This window comes from Hermetia illucens, chromosome 5, assembly GCF_905115235.1.
Source record: "Hermetia illucens chromosome 5, iHerIll2.2.curated.20191125, whole genome shotgun sequence".
NCBI lineage: Eukaryota > Metazoa > Arthropoda > Insecta > Diptera > Stratiomyidae > Hermetia > Hermetia illucens.
The window spans coordinates 68,083,711-68,096,441 of record NC_051853.1 but is presented as its reverse complement, the minus strand read 5'-3'; the positions used below and the strand labels follow the sequence as shown (position 1 = coordinate 68,096,441).

Genomic DNA, 12,731 nt, shown 5'->3' with positions numbered 1-12,731 from the left:
TATTTCACTAGTCATTGAGTTTTTACTACTGTCATATACTTTTGGCGATGCATTGTGTTGTATGGATAGCTCTTTTCATGGAGGCGCCTGCCTGGCTTGGTCTAACCACATTTCCATGGAGGTTTCCTCTTTCAAAGTTTTGGAGACCAATCTGACGTCCTTTTGGGTGTCAGGTATGAGGTTTTCCTACCCCGTGGGTGTCTGTATAGTTAAAAATTGATTACTTAGTGATCGCTGTACACCTACAGCTCTCTTACAGGCTAGGACATATCACGAAATGTCTTTACACTACTTTTATTGCATTCTTTTCTTCGCCACCTGACTCGAAGGCCCAAACATGGAAGCCATCGGCCATCACCTTTGGATTTCCTCCCATTGCATAGATAACAAGGGTCTCAAGAATGTCCTTAATTTAAAATATTGTTAGGCTTGCTGAAGTTTACAAGTTGTCTCTTCCATCAGTCGAATTTCTGACCCAAACATTACTGGCACTTCTAATGGACATTTTCAAATCGGATTCGCAAGTGATCTGCCTGCGTGAGCGAACTGAGTGGTCTTGATTCAGATTTATTTGAATTAACTTATTTTTTTCATTGCAGTTTATACCTTTCCGAATTCCGCCCATTTGACAGTTTAGGCAATATGTTTGTTACCACATCCTCTTTTCCTTCGTACAATTGAATTTCAAGTCTTTGTGCAATGTATCCTTCTTTCATCATCGATCAATGCTGCTAATGCATGCCTTCACGAATTTTCTAAACAGATATAAGAAAAATTTCTTCGTTTTGCCTTCCTTAACGTGCGGGCAAGGATCTTGCTCGCCTGCTCGATCTGAATGAAGGTAGTTTGTATATTTCGGGTTATTCTTTCTATGGCGGCAGGACGGTACTTCGCAAATTTACCTCTGCACCACGCTTCACTTTTTCCAGCCCCGGTTTAAAAAGGGTGGACGATGGGGTATCTCTTTGTATCAGACCGCTATTCATGTTGAATGGTCTTGAAAGTGAACCTGCTGCTTTTATGTGACCGCACACATTGTCACGGTCAGCCCAGCCATTCCTATCAATTTCGTAGACAAAACGAATTTAGTCAAGCCTCTAGGGTATGGACCAAAGATGTGCGGGGCATATGTGGCTATCCGGCCTAGCAAGATAGCGAAGAATATTTTATAGATGATACCTAGCAACGTGATCCCTCTATAATTGCTATTTTGCGTGATATCTCCCCTTTTATGAGTGGGACAGGTATTGCCTTACTACCAGCCATCAAGCATTGATTTGCTGTACCACCACTGTAGCATAAGTTGATTAACCGCTTGGTGTAAATAGGCGTCCCCATATTGAACCAATTCGGCTGTAATTCCATCGGCTCCTGGCAACATATCATTCTTAAGCCGATGGATTGCATGGACTGTTTCTTCTATGCTTGGCTGTATTCGTCCGTCGTCTTCAGTTGACGGGACCTCCAACTTGCCGATATTCTGGTTATTCAGCCGTTCATCAAAATACTCGATCCATCGCTCCAACATGCCCATTTGGTGAGAAATCAGATTTCCCTCTTTGTCTCGTCAAGATGAGTATCGTCGTGTGTAAGCCGCCTGGTCCGGTTGGTCCCTCTACTTTTCAAGCTGACCTGTTGGTTCTCCCATGTTCCCTCCGACGAAGTTCATGATAGGTCCCTGCGTGTTTCATCGTCCTTTGAGAGTGCAAAATTGCTAGGTATTCGGCATTATTCCGTTTCGTTGCTAGCTTACATTTACCTCCGAACAAATAAACGAACAAATTCCAATTTCCTTTCATGTCAATGATGTTCCTCTTGCAGCCACTTGCTGCCTTCTTGAGTAAAATAGCCCAAAAATGTCCTTAATTTAAATGTATACTAACTATTTTAACCTAATTATCTTAATGACTGGGCCTTGGTTGCATCTTTTTGCATATTCCCGTTGCGTTGCCTAACTCTGTATTCAACCGGTGCTCCTGAGGTCCTTTTCTAGTGAGAAACTCTCACTGGGGTCCAATTTGTTGTGCTTGACCTCTTCGAGCACCGTTACCCTCTCTCTTTCATGGTCAAGTTCTACAATATGTCGTGTAACTGCAGAATTGATATGTGTGAAGAAGCAAGAGGAAAAAGCGGCATCTACGGGGTGTCTTGCAAAGATTGCCAATGTACCTAACCTTCGTAGGGCAAGCCAAAGGGCTAATCAGCACTCAGGTCAAGGAACATTCAAAAAAAGCTGAGCTAATAAAACACATACCAATTCTGTAGTCGCACGGCGGTGGTCAAAGAGGTCGAGCGCAACAAATTGAACTTCCACGAGAGTTTCTTCATGGCAAAAGAGCCTCAGGAGCACTGGGTGCACCGGAGCACCATAAAGAGAATATGCAAATTAAGATACAATTAAGGCCTAGTCAGTAAGTTAGCTCCGCCTAGAATTTAAAATTGCCGCTTCTTCCATACATCCTCTTTGGAAGAAATTACAACTTCAGCGACTTTGTCTCATAACTACAACCACTTTCCTAAGGATCCATAATGCCTATCAGGTACTGGTAGTTGAGAGCCTTTCCAACTACTGGAGAAGTACTGGTTACCCTGATTCTTGTGACATTATCGCCTAACCCACTAAGCATCAACCTTGTCCTTCAAAACGAGGTCATCCTTGCTCTCGATACTAATTACGTTTGGAAGTGGCTGCTTCACGTTTTCGGCTCGATAACTCTCTAAGTATTTGCTTCAAATTTCTGAGCTTTCATTTGCAAAACTCGATTTGACTTCCAGCTCTCCCCCGAAATTCTGCACTCATTGCACGGCCTTTATGCTCTACTTTCCACTTTGACCTTTGATGGAGTGGTTCGTCCTCTGCAAAGCTTACAAATAATACGCATGGGAGAAAATCTTATAAGGATCTCTTCGATAGATTCTTCTTTTATAATAATAATCCTTGGCTTAACAATCCAAATGGATCAGGTAGTCTAATACCGTCATAATTACCCGATCACAACCTGTGGTGGTATGGTCCATATTGTAGCTGAACTGTACAGCACTGATCTATGCGAAAGCCGGCATGTCCTCAATAGGTGCTAGTTGCTGAGCTGAAGTAAAGGTGAATCTTACAATAGCAACTCCTTTTTCGGTATTAGCACGACATTCAAGCTACAACTGACTACTATGGATGTACGCGCATCATCATCATCAACGGCGCAACAACCGCTCATTTTAACTCAACTATAAACAGTCCCAACCCCGTTTGCAGGAGTAGGAGCGAAGAGTTAGTATAGTCTCAATGGGTGTGTAATACTTAGGTGCCTCAGGGAGCAGGTGGGGTAAATACCTTTCGGATCAGCAGTATTTACTAGCAAACTTGGAAATCGGTGCTCTATTGAAGCAGTAGTTGGATAAGTCATTCATTCAAAGGCTTCCCTGCTTGCCGGAAAGTCGACTGAAAGTGATAGAGATTTGTAAACTAAACCCTGCATTTTCTTTATGCTTTGAAAATGGCTTCCATGTCTCGGAGGCAGCTTGACGATATGATATGATCTTTTGCTTTTTACAACCGTTTATGATTAGATTTGAATCTGGAGTGCGGTAATGTGCCTTTGTACTCTGGCAAAATAGCGGGAAGTAAGCGTGAATCTGGTGTCGGATTAGTATTTACCACATCTACTATACGCGACCTCATAACCTGAGAATCAGTGTGAAACAGAGTATTAACTGCGAGACGAGAGTTCGGGATGAGGAACGATAGGGAAAAAGGCTCGAAACGGTCTTGGAAATCGTAATGGGCATGGTAATAGCTTTCTGTAGTTTCCACCAAGCAATCTTTAACGACGATAAGGCCAGTTGGATTTCATCTGACTGGCAATGTAATTAGATTGACCAAATGTGCGAACCGAAAGTGGTATTGACACTGGCCTCGAGATTGTGACTTAATAAGACCCAGAGAAGAATATAATGGCGGTTAATGACTGCTAATGCTACCCACTGGGAAAGCCGTTCAAGGCTGCAACAGATTACGAGCCGTTTTGGAGGCAATTGAAAGCAAAAGACCACAGTGAGAAGGTTGCAAGGAAAATTGTCAGAGTTGATCTCAGTTTCATTTATAAGCCATAGTCTTCAGTAGGTAATGCAGGTCTCTTAGTTAAATAATGCAGTGATGACCGCGAGAAAGCGGGTTGAGCACTTGTTTGGTGATGAGACATGCACAATGCAAAGCGGCATAGGAGGCGAGGTCATCTGAAGGATTAGCCCAGCTTGCCAAGATAGAGGCATACGGGAGATGAGTACTACAATGATGTTCCCCAACGGAATTCCCGTATAATATTGTGTGGCGGGGTTGCATCACAATTTATTTTGTATTTCACATTCGTGTTCGTCTCTCGTTCCTTTTTCCGACCGATAGCGAGCTTCTTACCATGTTGATGGCTACTAATACCTTTTCGACTGCAGCCCATATAGATCTTGATTTTAGCATATGCTCTATTATGGCTTCGGGTGGTGTTAGGTTCTCCCCGGTTGTAGCTTTCAATGCAACTATTTGAACTTTCTCGGAGACTGTTGCAGCGATTGGCACCAAATTTTGTGGAGAGGTGGGAACTGTGAGCGCTCATGCATACAGTGAGCTATATCCTTTTATGGCGAATTTTTTCATCAAATATAGTCATGTGGGGTATCAAACGAAAGGTCTCGATTAGTACTTTCCGAAGTCCAGAGTCCTAGTTTTGACATTTTCTGGAAAGGTGGAGAGTTCGGGGGGTCGAAAGTCATCATTTATTTAACAGAGCCATTCTCAGAAACTGCCCAACCGAAAAATCTGGAAAAAATCAAGAGGCTGTCACTGCATGGTGGCTAAGCTCCGAAATACCTTCCATACCGATATCCCTTCAAATAAAATGCGCCATTAAACTTTTTAGAAGGTTGTATGTATATCTGCTGAGACTGTTCCCTACTTCATTATTGGATTTGCTGGCTATTCCGCACCAGGAGGTCCGATGACATAATCAGCCGGTACTCGATGCCTAAGCGAATTGTGATTCATCAGGATGCTAGTGTTACGGGAGAGGTGTTTAAATTACTTTCCAAGTTCTTAAACATAAACCAACTACAGTCAACTGCGTATCATCCACTGGCTAACGTGGAAAGGCAGCGTCTATGCTAGGAATGGACAATAAACCTCGTGATTTAGATGAGTACCTGAAAGGCACAATTGACCTATTTAACAATACTCTATATTCGTCCATTCGTTCCAATGCAAACTATGTCCTTGACTCAGTCTACAGTAACCAGCTATATTACCAGCGATCGCGCTGGAAGGTGCAGATGTCGATTAAAATAGCGAGTGGGAATCTTGGATTCCAGCCAACGAGGGGCGATTTGAATTGGTGCAATCTCGTTCACTTGAAAATTTTCTTTCTTTTTCCGGGGAAACTATGTAGAATTCATGCAAATTCGTCCAGTTGAAAGACAACTCATCAGAGGCTGTTTCATCACCCCACCCTGGAAGCAGCTTGACCGAAATGGTTACCGGGTGTTGTTTGCCCCCTTATATATATGCATGGAGAATCCAATTTAGGATGAGAAGACTTGAGTTCACGTTGCTCTCAGGGCAAAGGTTGCCTTTACCCTGGGGGAAACTGCAAGTCACCTATATTTTTTACAGACTTGGGTGTAATCGCAAATCGAGAGGCCTGTTGACGAAAACCTGTAGGAGAAATTTTCTTCGCGATTGGTTGGTTCCCTTGTGAGAATACCATGGGTGTGTCGTTACGTTTAAGCGGACAAAGAGACCTTCGGGCCTCAAATGTGGTGCTCCATTTCAACTCGGGTGCATGTACTCCTTAGCTTGGTAGAGATTTAGGTAGGAATCGCATCCATCTGTATGAATGCTGAACCATGCACTCAATATAGACTGGTACCGTTGTTTCTTTTCACAACGGGACTCTGAGTGTGGTCGCAAAATTAATCCTGGTATTAAGAAGACCGTGGGACTTAGGTCTAAACGAGTGGTATTCATGTAAAACCACCGAGACGTAACTTTGGATAATGGCATGAACGACTTGGATAAGCGTTCCTGTTTATATTGATGGATGACTTTGGCTGATCTAAATTTAAATACTCATGTTTAGTTTTATTGGTATAACGACCAGAAAATGGATGAGTTTTCCTATGGTTCCATCAAGAATGTTAACGGTTGAACTCTTATTCACAATGGCAAGTTAGAACTACGAGGAAGGAAGATTTCCAATCATCCGTAAATCCAGCAAATCATATATCTTTCTCAGCGAGGGAAAAAACAAGATGATCGTTTTTCTCGTTCTTCTCTGTCACAAAGATAAAACTAAAATTGTCCTGGAAAGCACACCTTGAAAGTTTGATCCCGAGCAGACTGGTTTCATTCTACGTCTTCCTGCACTAACTATATCAACAACCCTTTATTTATTTTGGAGTAGCGTTGGGATTTCACATTTTCCTTTACTTGCGTTTCATCAATTTCAAGAAGTCTTTTGATGGAGTCAGTAGGCAGTATATTTCGAAAACTCTATACGCGAGGGAACTCTCAAAACTGGTACATCAGGCCGTATATGATGGCCCAAAGTCTCATGTTCTGTCTCGCAATGAAATTTCCGAGAATTTGAAGTTTTGCTTTCTGTCGCGGATTCTATTCTCTCTTGCTATCGATGGCGTTCTCGATGTTGTTTTGTTCTGATGATGGGGAATGGAACGGAAGATGTTATCTTTTTTCAAATAACTCGATTACAATTAAGCGAATCATGAAACTTGGCCAAATGTTTTTGCGTTTGGAGAAGAGGGCAAGCAGGGTCGTACTGAAGACAACCACCAACAAAACTGAGGCTTCCAGTTGTCAAATTCCTCCTAATTCCATTTATGTGCTGAATCTTGATGGTGTCGATCCATTTGTTTATCCTGGTAGCGTTCTCTCTGCTGACGGTGGCAGCGAACGGGATGTTACCCGACGAATTAACAGCACTAGATCCACCACTGTTCTGAAAGAATTCAGATGTTCCAATACTAACATCATTACTAATGATGGAGCTACGTCAGCATGCGGGCCAGGTACCGACAGGCAAAATGGCAGTGGTAGCTCACACTTTAAGAAAGGCGACAATTCTGTTGAGGCTAATGCAGGTAATGGAATCCATTATCCCAGAATGGTTGACGAATAGGTCGTCCTAGAAACACATGGTGCAGAGCAGTATAGGAGGAGTATAGACTTTTCGTGAGAACCTGGAGAGAGCTGAAACACATTTTGGCGAGCCGTCAACGATGGCTCGTAGGAAGGTGCCCCATGTAGGCATTTTTATTGTCTTTCAAACGCTGTTAGGTCGTTTGGTTTAATACCATAACTAACAAGCATTGCTTACTAGTTTACTATTGAAAGACCACAAATAAATCCAATTTTTGAACAAAAAAGATTTGTACACTTGCACTGAATCATACTACTTAAGGCGATATATCATATAACACTGAAACTTGAAGTTGAATAAAGCTTGCCAATGTTATAACGTTTTAAATTTTGATCACTAAAATAAAGAAGTATTTGCCATTCGTCCTTTATTCCACTCATCAATTTACTGCCTTTATACACCAGAACAGGATTCCACAAAAAAAATAATTCCCTTTAACCTCGATATTTCCGGCTTTCTGTTACCATAACAATCCGTTTAGGAACTTCCGGGTCCTGCTTCTTCTCCTTTTTAGGTTTTTCTTCCTTCTTAGTTATTATCTTGTATATAATTTCTTTCTTTACCACTTCGTTCTGCCTTCTCCAAGGTCTCGGAGCGCGTCCTGTGTTTGTGCCCGTCCCGGTACCAGTTCCAGTATTAGTTCCGGTTCCAGTATCAGTTCCAGTGTCAGTTCCTGTTCCAGTTCCTGTGCCTGTTGTGGTACCAGTTCCGGTGCCAGTTCCTGTGCCTGTATCAGTGGTGGTTGCTGTTGTTCCGGTCGGAGTATTGCGATTACCAGAGACTGTTCCGGTTAGAGTACCTGTCATCGTTGGCGCCTCTGTACTTGTGGTGGTAGTTTTACTCCGTTTATAATCTAAATACGACTGAAGCATTCCAGTACTAATGAATTTTGGTTGGTAGTCTCTGACTCCAGCTCCATTATTACGAAGAGTATCCTTTCGGTGGCTGTTGCCAGTCTGTTTCGCAATCTGTATTACTCGATAGCGATTTGAAGCTGAAATAAGGAAAACGCTTATTATCAAACAAAGCAGATACTCAGAAAATAGTTACCTCCAATCGCTTCTGAAAGGAACAACAGAAGTCCCAATACTTTCAGCAAGGATAACATTGGTAAAATTATCTCGTCTCAAGCTAAGCGAAGTATTTCTATTCTCCAGTGGCTGTCGGACGCACCGTTGATGAAATTTCAACTACTGAGCATTCAACCGTGCCAGCCAGGCTTTTATTAACTGTCCCTGGAACATCTTGAGTTTTTTCAAGATTCTGCTAATATTCTTCTCATGATAAGTACTCCTTTTGACACACATAGCTATGCTTCCACCGAATAGAAGAATGGTCCGAATCGAAAACAATAGACGATGCTCAGCTTGGGTTATCTTCATAGAACATAGAAATTATGCCTCCTGGGATATTTCTACCACGCAACAAACTGAGAGGAGAACATCATAAATATGCAATTCGCCACTTCTGTTAGCACCTGGAGGTAAAGCACATTGTCAACATTGTGACTTGAGTAGGCAGCTATGGGTTAAAGTGCCAGCTAATTATGATTGTTCTGTTATGCGTCTTCATTATGTCTTGCCCGCAGCATAACGCACAGATTTTCAGTTTCTTGAACTCGTTGACCTACCTTAAAACAAGAGCACTTAGCACGCAAATGGGAAGAAAGCCATGGAATATCAGCCTCTTCTCATCTCTTCTAATTCTACTTCTCGATTGGGATAGTCGTTGATAGATGAGGCTCATTTTTACTAATGAAGCGAAACACATAAGCTCTGTAGCGTTAATATTTGGGAATATTACCTAGAAGTATTCACGAAATTTCACTTGAGTCCCAGCTGCCTATTGTAACAGATTTGCCGGGATTTTTTTACATACCTCAAAATGTGCCCATAAATTCGAAGATGCGATACTAAAGGCGATGCCCCCGCTACAAAACCAATATTAACACCGATTCCAGCATAAGTATACAAAGCTGAAGATTTTCAGATTCTTAATTTCAAGGCAAGGAGAGTATTTTGAAAGCATGACATAGGAAAATGCTTTTATTTCAGCAACTAAACTTTCGAATTTGACATCTTTTTAAGGTTTTGTGTAAAACAATCGGTTTACTGTCTGTTTGTCCGTATGTTTGTCTCTATGTCCGTCACACGTATTTTTCTCGGAGACTGTAGCAGCGATTGACACCAAATTTGGCAGAAAAATGGCAACTGTGAACGCTCACGCATATAGTGAGTAACATCCTTATACGTCGAGGTTAAGGGGGGGGGGGGGGGTCCCCATACATGCAAAAGGGGGGTGTACATTTCTTTTTTCATTAAATATAATCATGTGGGATATCAAATGAAAGGTCTTGGTCGGTACTTTCTGAAGCTGGTCTTAGTTTTGACACTTGTTGGAAAGGCAGGGAGTGCGGGGGTCGAAAGTGGTCATTTATTTAAGGGGGCCATTCTCAGAAACTGCCCAACCGAAAAATCTGAAAAAAGTCAAGAGGCTGCCACTATATGGTACCTAGGCTCCGAAATACCTTCCATATCGATTTCCCTTCAAATAAAGTTAATAATAGTTTATTATAATAATTTTGAGTAATTGGCTGCAGAACCCCCCTTATGTTCATTCTAACATCACGAAACTTAGGTTATATGTAGAGCTTGATCCTTCTAAATTTGGTCGAAATTGCACTATTACTAACAAAGTTATAATGGGTCAAAGTGGCACTTCTTTGAAAATTCAAGATTTTGAATGTCAATATCTCCCGAAAGTGAATATTCTCACATAATATATGCGCATATTATGTGTTACGTACTGATGGGACAAATTCATACTCAAATATCTTTATAAATAAAATATGCAAGACCTTTCATACCTGAAGCGTCCAGCTTCCGGTTTCCCGACTTGTTTAAATCATACAACAGGTAGCAGTTCCAGTTGCAATCTCACGACAATTGTAGTAAAATTCCAAGAAGAGGTCGCAAGCTTAAATTAAAATTAGTTAACTCTAGGGTTTGAAATTGTTTTATGCAATTACTGGGCGGAGTTGCAAGATTAGAATAGATCCCACATATTTTCGAACGAGAGAAAAGAGATTTCTTTCCTCCGGTGAACATCTGGGTTCGAAGAAAACTAACCAGGAACACGAAGAGTTCAAAGAATCATTCAGCTGGAAAGGCTCCTAAGGAATCGTTCAAAGCAGTTTCTAGTCTTAGGAGAACTATAGACAACTTTCCGATGCTATTGGTTGCCCCATGACTCATGGGAGAAACTTTGAGTGAACTGTGCCAACGTTCAATTATACCGTCCGCCGCTGAGTGGTAAGCCTCTTTGTAGTCCTTGTCTTCTTAGAGATGAGTGACTTTGGCGAGGAACTGAAACATGATGCTATCGATGAGTAACGATCACTAGTGATAGACTGGGAAAACAAAAAAATAAAATCCGCACCAATTTTACCGAAAGGAGTAGCTACAGTAGACCAGTTACTGAAACTGTCAATGTAGGTAAATATTGTAGTTAACCCTTTGCGTCTGACTTAGGAAGCGGGGATCTACAACATAAAATTCTCCTATTAGAAGTTAGCAGGGCCAAGAAATCTTGCTGCACTGATAAAGTGCGCTAGACCGGCTCATTGATCACCCTTGGCTAGAAGCATCCATCGATCATCCACCAAATCATGGAAGTAATTGCGTGCGCGTTACATGACCTATCAAATGTTGATTATTTTTTTGAGCATAGCAGTATTTCTAGGATCAGAAATGTAGCGGATGCGACGCTTTGCATCTTTCAGCGGATATCTGATGGACGCTGCAGATCTCTCTCTTTCGGCGTTTTTCTGTTTGCAAATTGAGAGATGGACTTAACATTCTGATCAAATTTGACCTGGACTGACTTCAAAATAGGGCCATCTTAATCATCTTAACCTAATACAAGCATGTCAATGGTTCATCCAATTGACCATATATTCCTCATATGCCTTTGCGGGGGGACCTACAGTCCCTTCAACAAATTTCTTTTATTGTCTCTATTGACTGGTGGTTTGTCTGTAAACGATACTCAGTTTATGAGTGCTACATGAGATCTGCAATGCACTTCCGCAAACTAGGGCCACAAAGAGCAAGATATGATTCACCCATTTAACCTTTGTTCTTGTCAGAGCCACACTTGTAGTGAATGTTTTGTCACAAGCACACTACGTGTACGTGTTTCTTATAATTGAGTTTCGCGTCGATTATTATTTCTAAGTATTTAGTGGGCAACTTGAAGTGGTGATACGATTTTCAATTTTAATACGGACGTAATTTCTTCGACTTCAGTTTTTCCCTCTACAAGAATCAGTCCGTGGCTTCTTGCGGAACAACCAAACGAAAGGCCACGATCTGCTTGTCAATGCTGGTACTAGTTCTTATATTTACTGCAAAATGGGGTGGGGGTGGGGCTAAAAAGTGGTCATTCTTCCACGGACCCATTCTTAGAATCCAACCCTCACTGAAAGTCTGAAAAAAAAACAAGAAGCTGCCACTAGGCCTCGAAATATCCTTCATACCGATATCTGTTCAAATAAAGTTTATATGATAACTCTTAAGGTCATCCTAGAATTGTGCAGTAATATAAGCTATAATCATACTTTATGATCCAATTTTGGTGCAAATCGCACTGTTATTAACAAAGATATAATAGGCCAAAGCTGTCACTTCAGTGCAAATTCTAAGGCTTTGAATGTGAGTATTGCGCTGAAGTGAGCATCCTCACATACATTACTTGCTGGGTCCATCCAAATATTTTTATGTAAGAAATATATAAAGCCCTCATACCTGGAGCCTCCAACTTCCAGTCTCTCGACTTTTTTTAAGGTTTTATGTAAAACAAAACCTTATTAAAATCGGCTTACTGCCTGCCTGTCTATCATTTTTTTGGCTGGGGGAAATCGATCATGGATACGCATCTCGAATCAAGGAGACGCATGTCGGGCTTTTACCCACTATAACCTTCAATATTCTTTCCACACTCTCCCCGCGAAACCAACTTTGCTTGGTGTCAATTGCAGCAGTTTCCCTTTTATTTCTCCGCTGCACTTCTGCTGTTTTAGCTGCTGGTGGATCCGTTTAACCATTGCAACTACCGCGTCCCATGCTTTATTTGATTGCACCATGTACTTTATCAGATTTTCCGCCGTTAAACGGGTATTTAACTCAAATTCAAGCTTTCTCCTTGAGCTTTAAAATCTTGGGCAGGTGAAGAAGACGTATTCTGAATTTTCAGCTGCACCTTCACACGTAGGACAATCGGGCGATTCATCTAGACCGAACCTATAGAGGTAATTCCGTATCCACGGTGTCTGGGTAAGAACTGAGTCAGATCGTAACTCGTCTCACCGTGGTTCTGCGTAGTCCACATACTTATGTCTGGGATAAGCCTGTGTATCTACCGACCATTCTCCGCCTGGTCCCATGCTGTTTGCCATGCAGCTAATGACCGCAGACGCTCACTTTGCTTATCTAGCCTCCTTTCCTGATTCTCGTCGAGACGAATTGCCTCGTC

The 12,731-nt window shown here is 41.8% G+C and overlaps 1 protein-coding gene across 1 annotated transcript; it reads right to left on the bottom strand.

Moving 5' to 3' along the window:
* Positions 1–7,565: 7,565 nt before the first annotated feature.
* Positions 7,566–8,389, bottom strand: LOC119657491 (putative per-hexamer repeat protein 5). Its single transcript, XM_038064414.1, has 2 exons — positions 8,250–8,389; positions 7,566–8,193 (listed from the first exon to the last, which is right to left on the bottom strand). Exons 1-2 carry the CDS (start codon positions 8,305–8,307, stop codon positions 7,634–7,636), a joined length of 618 nt encoding a protein of 205 aa, XP_037920342.1. The 5' UTR covers positions 8,308–8,389; the 3' UTR covers positions 7,566–7,633.
* Positions 8,390–12,731: the final 4,342 nt, after the last annotated feature.

What these genes read in the sequence shown, in the direction of transcription:
- LOC119657491 (XM_038064414.1), bottom strand. Translation starts at nt 8,307, where the DNA reads ATGTTATCCTTGCTGAAAGTATTGGGACTTCTGTTGTTCCTTTCAGAA. An exon ending in CCTTTCAGAAGCGATTGGAG is followed by an intron (nt 8,194 to 8,249) that starts GTAACTATTTTC and finishes TCCTTATTTCAG; the next exon opens with CTTCAAATCGCTATCGAGTA.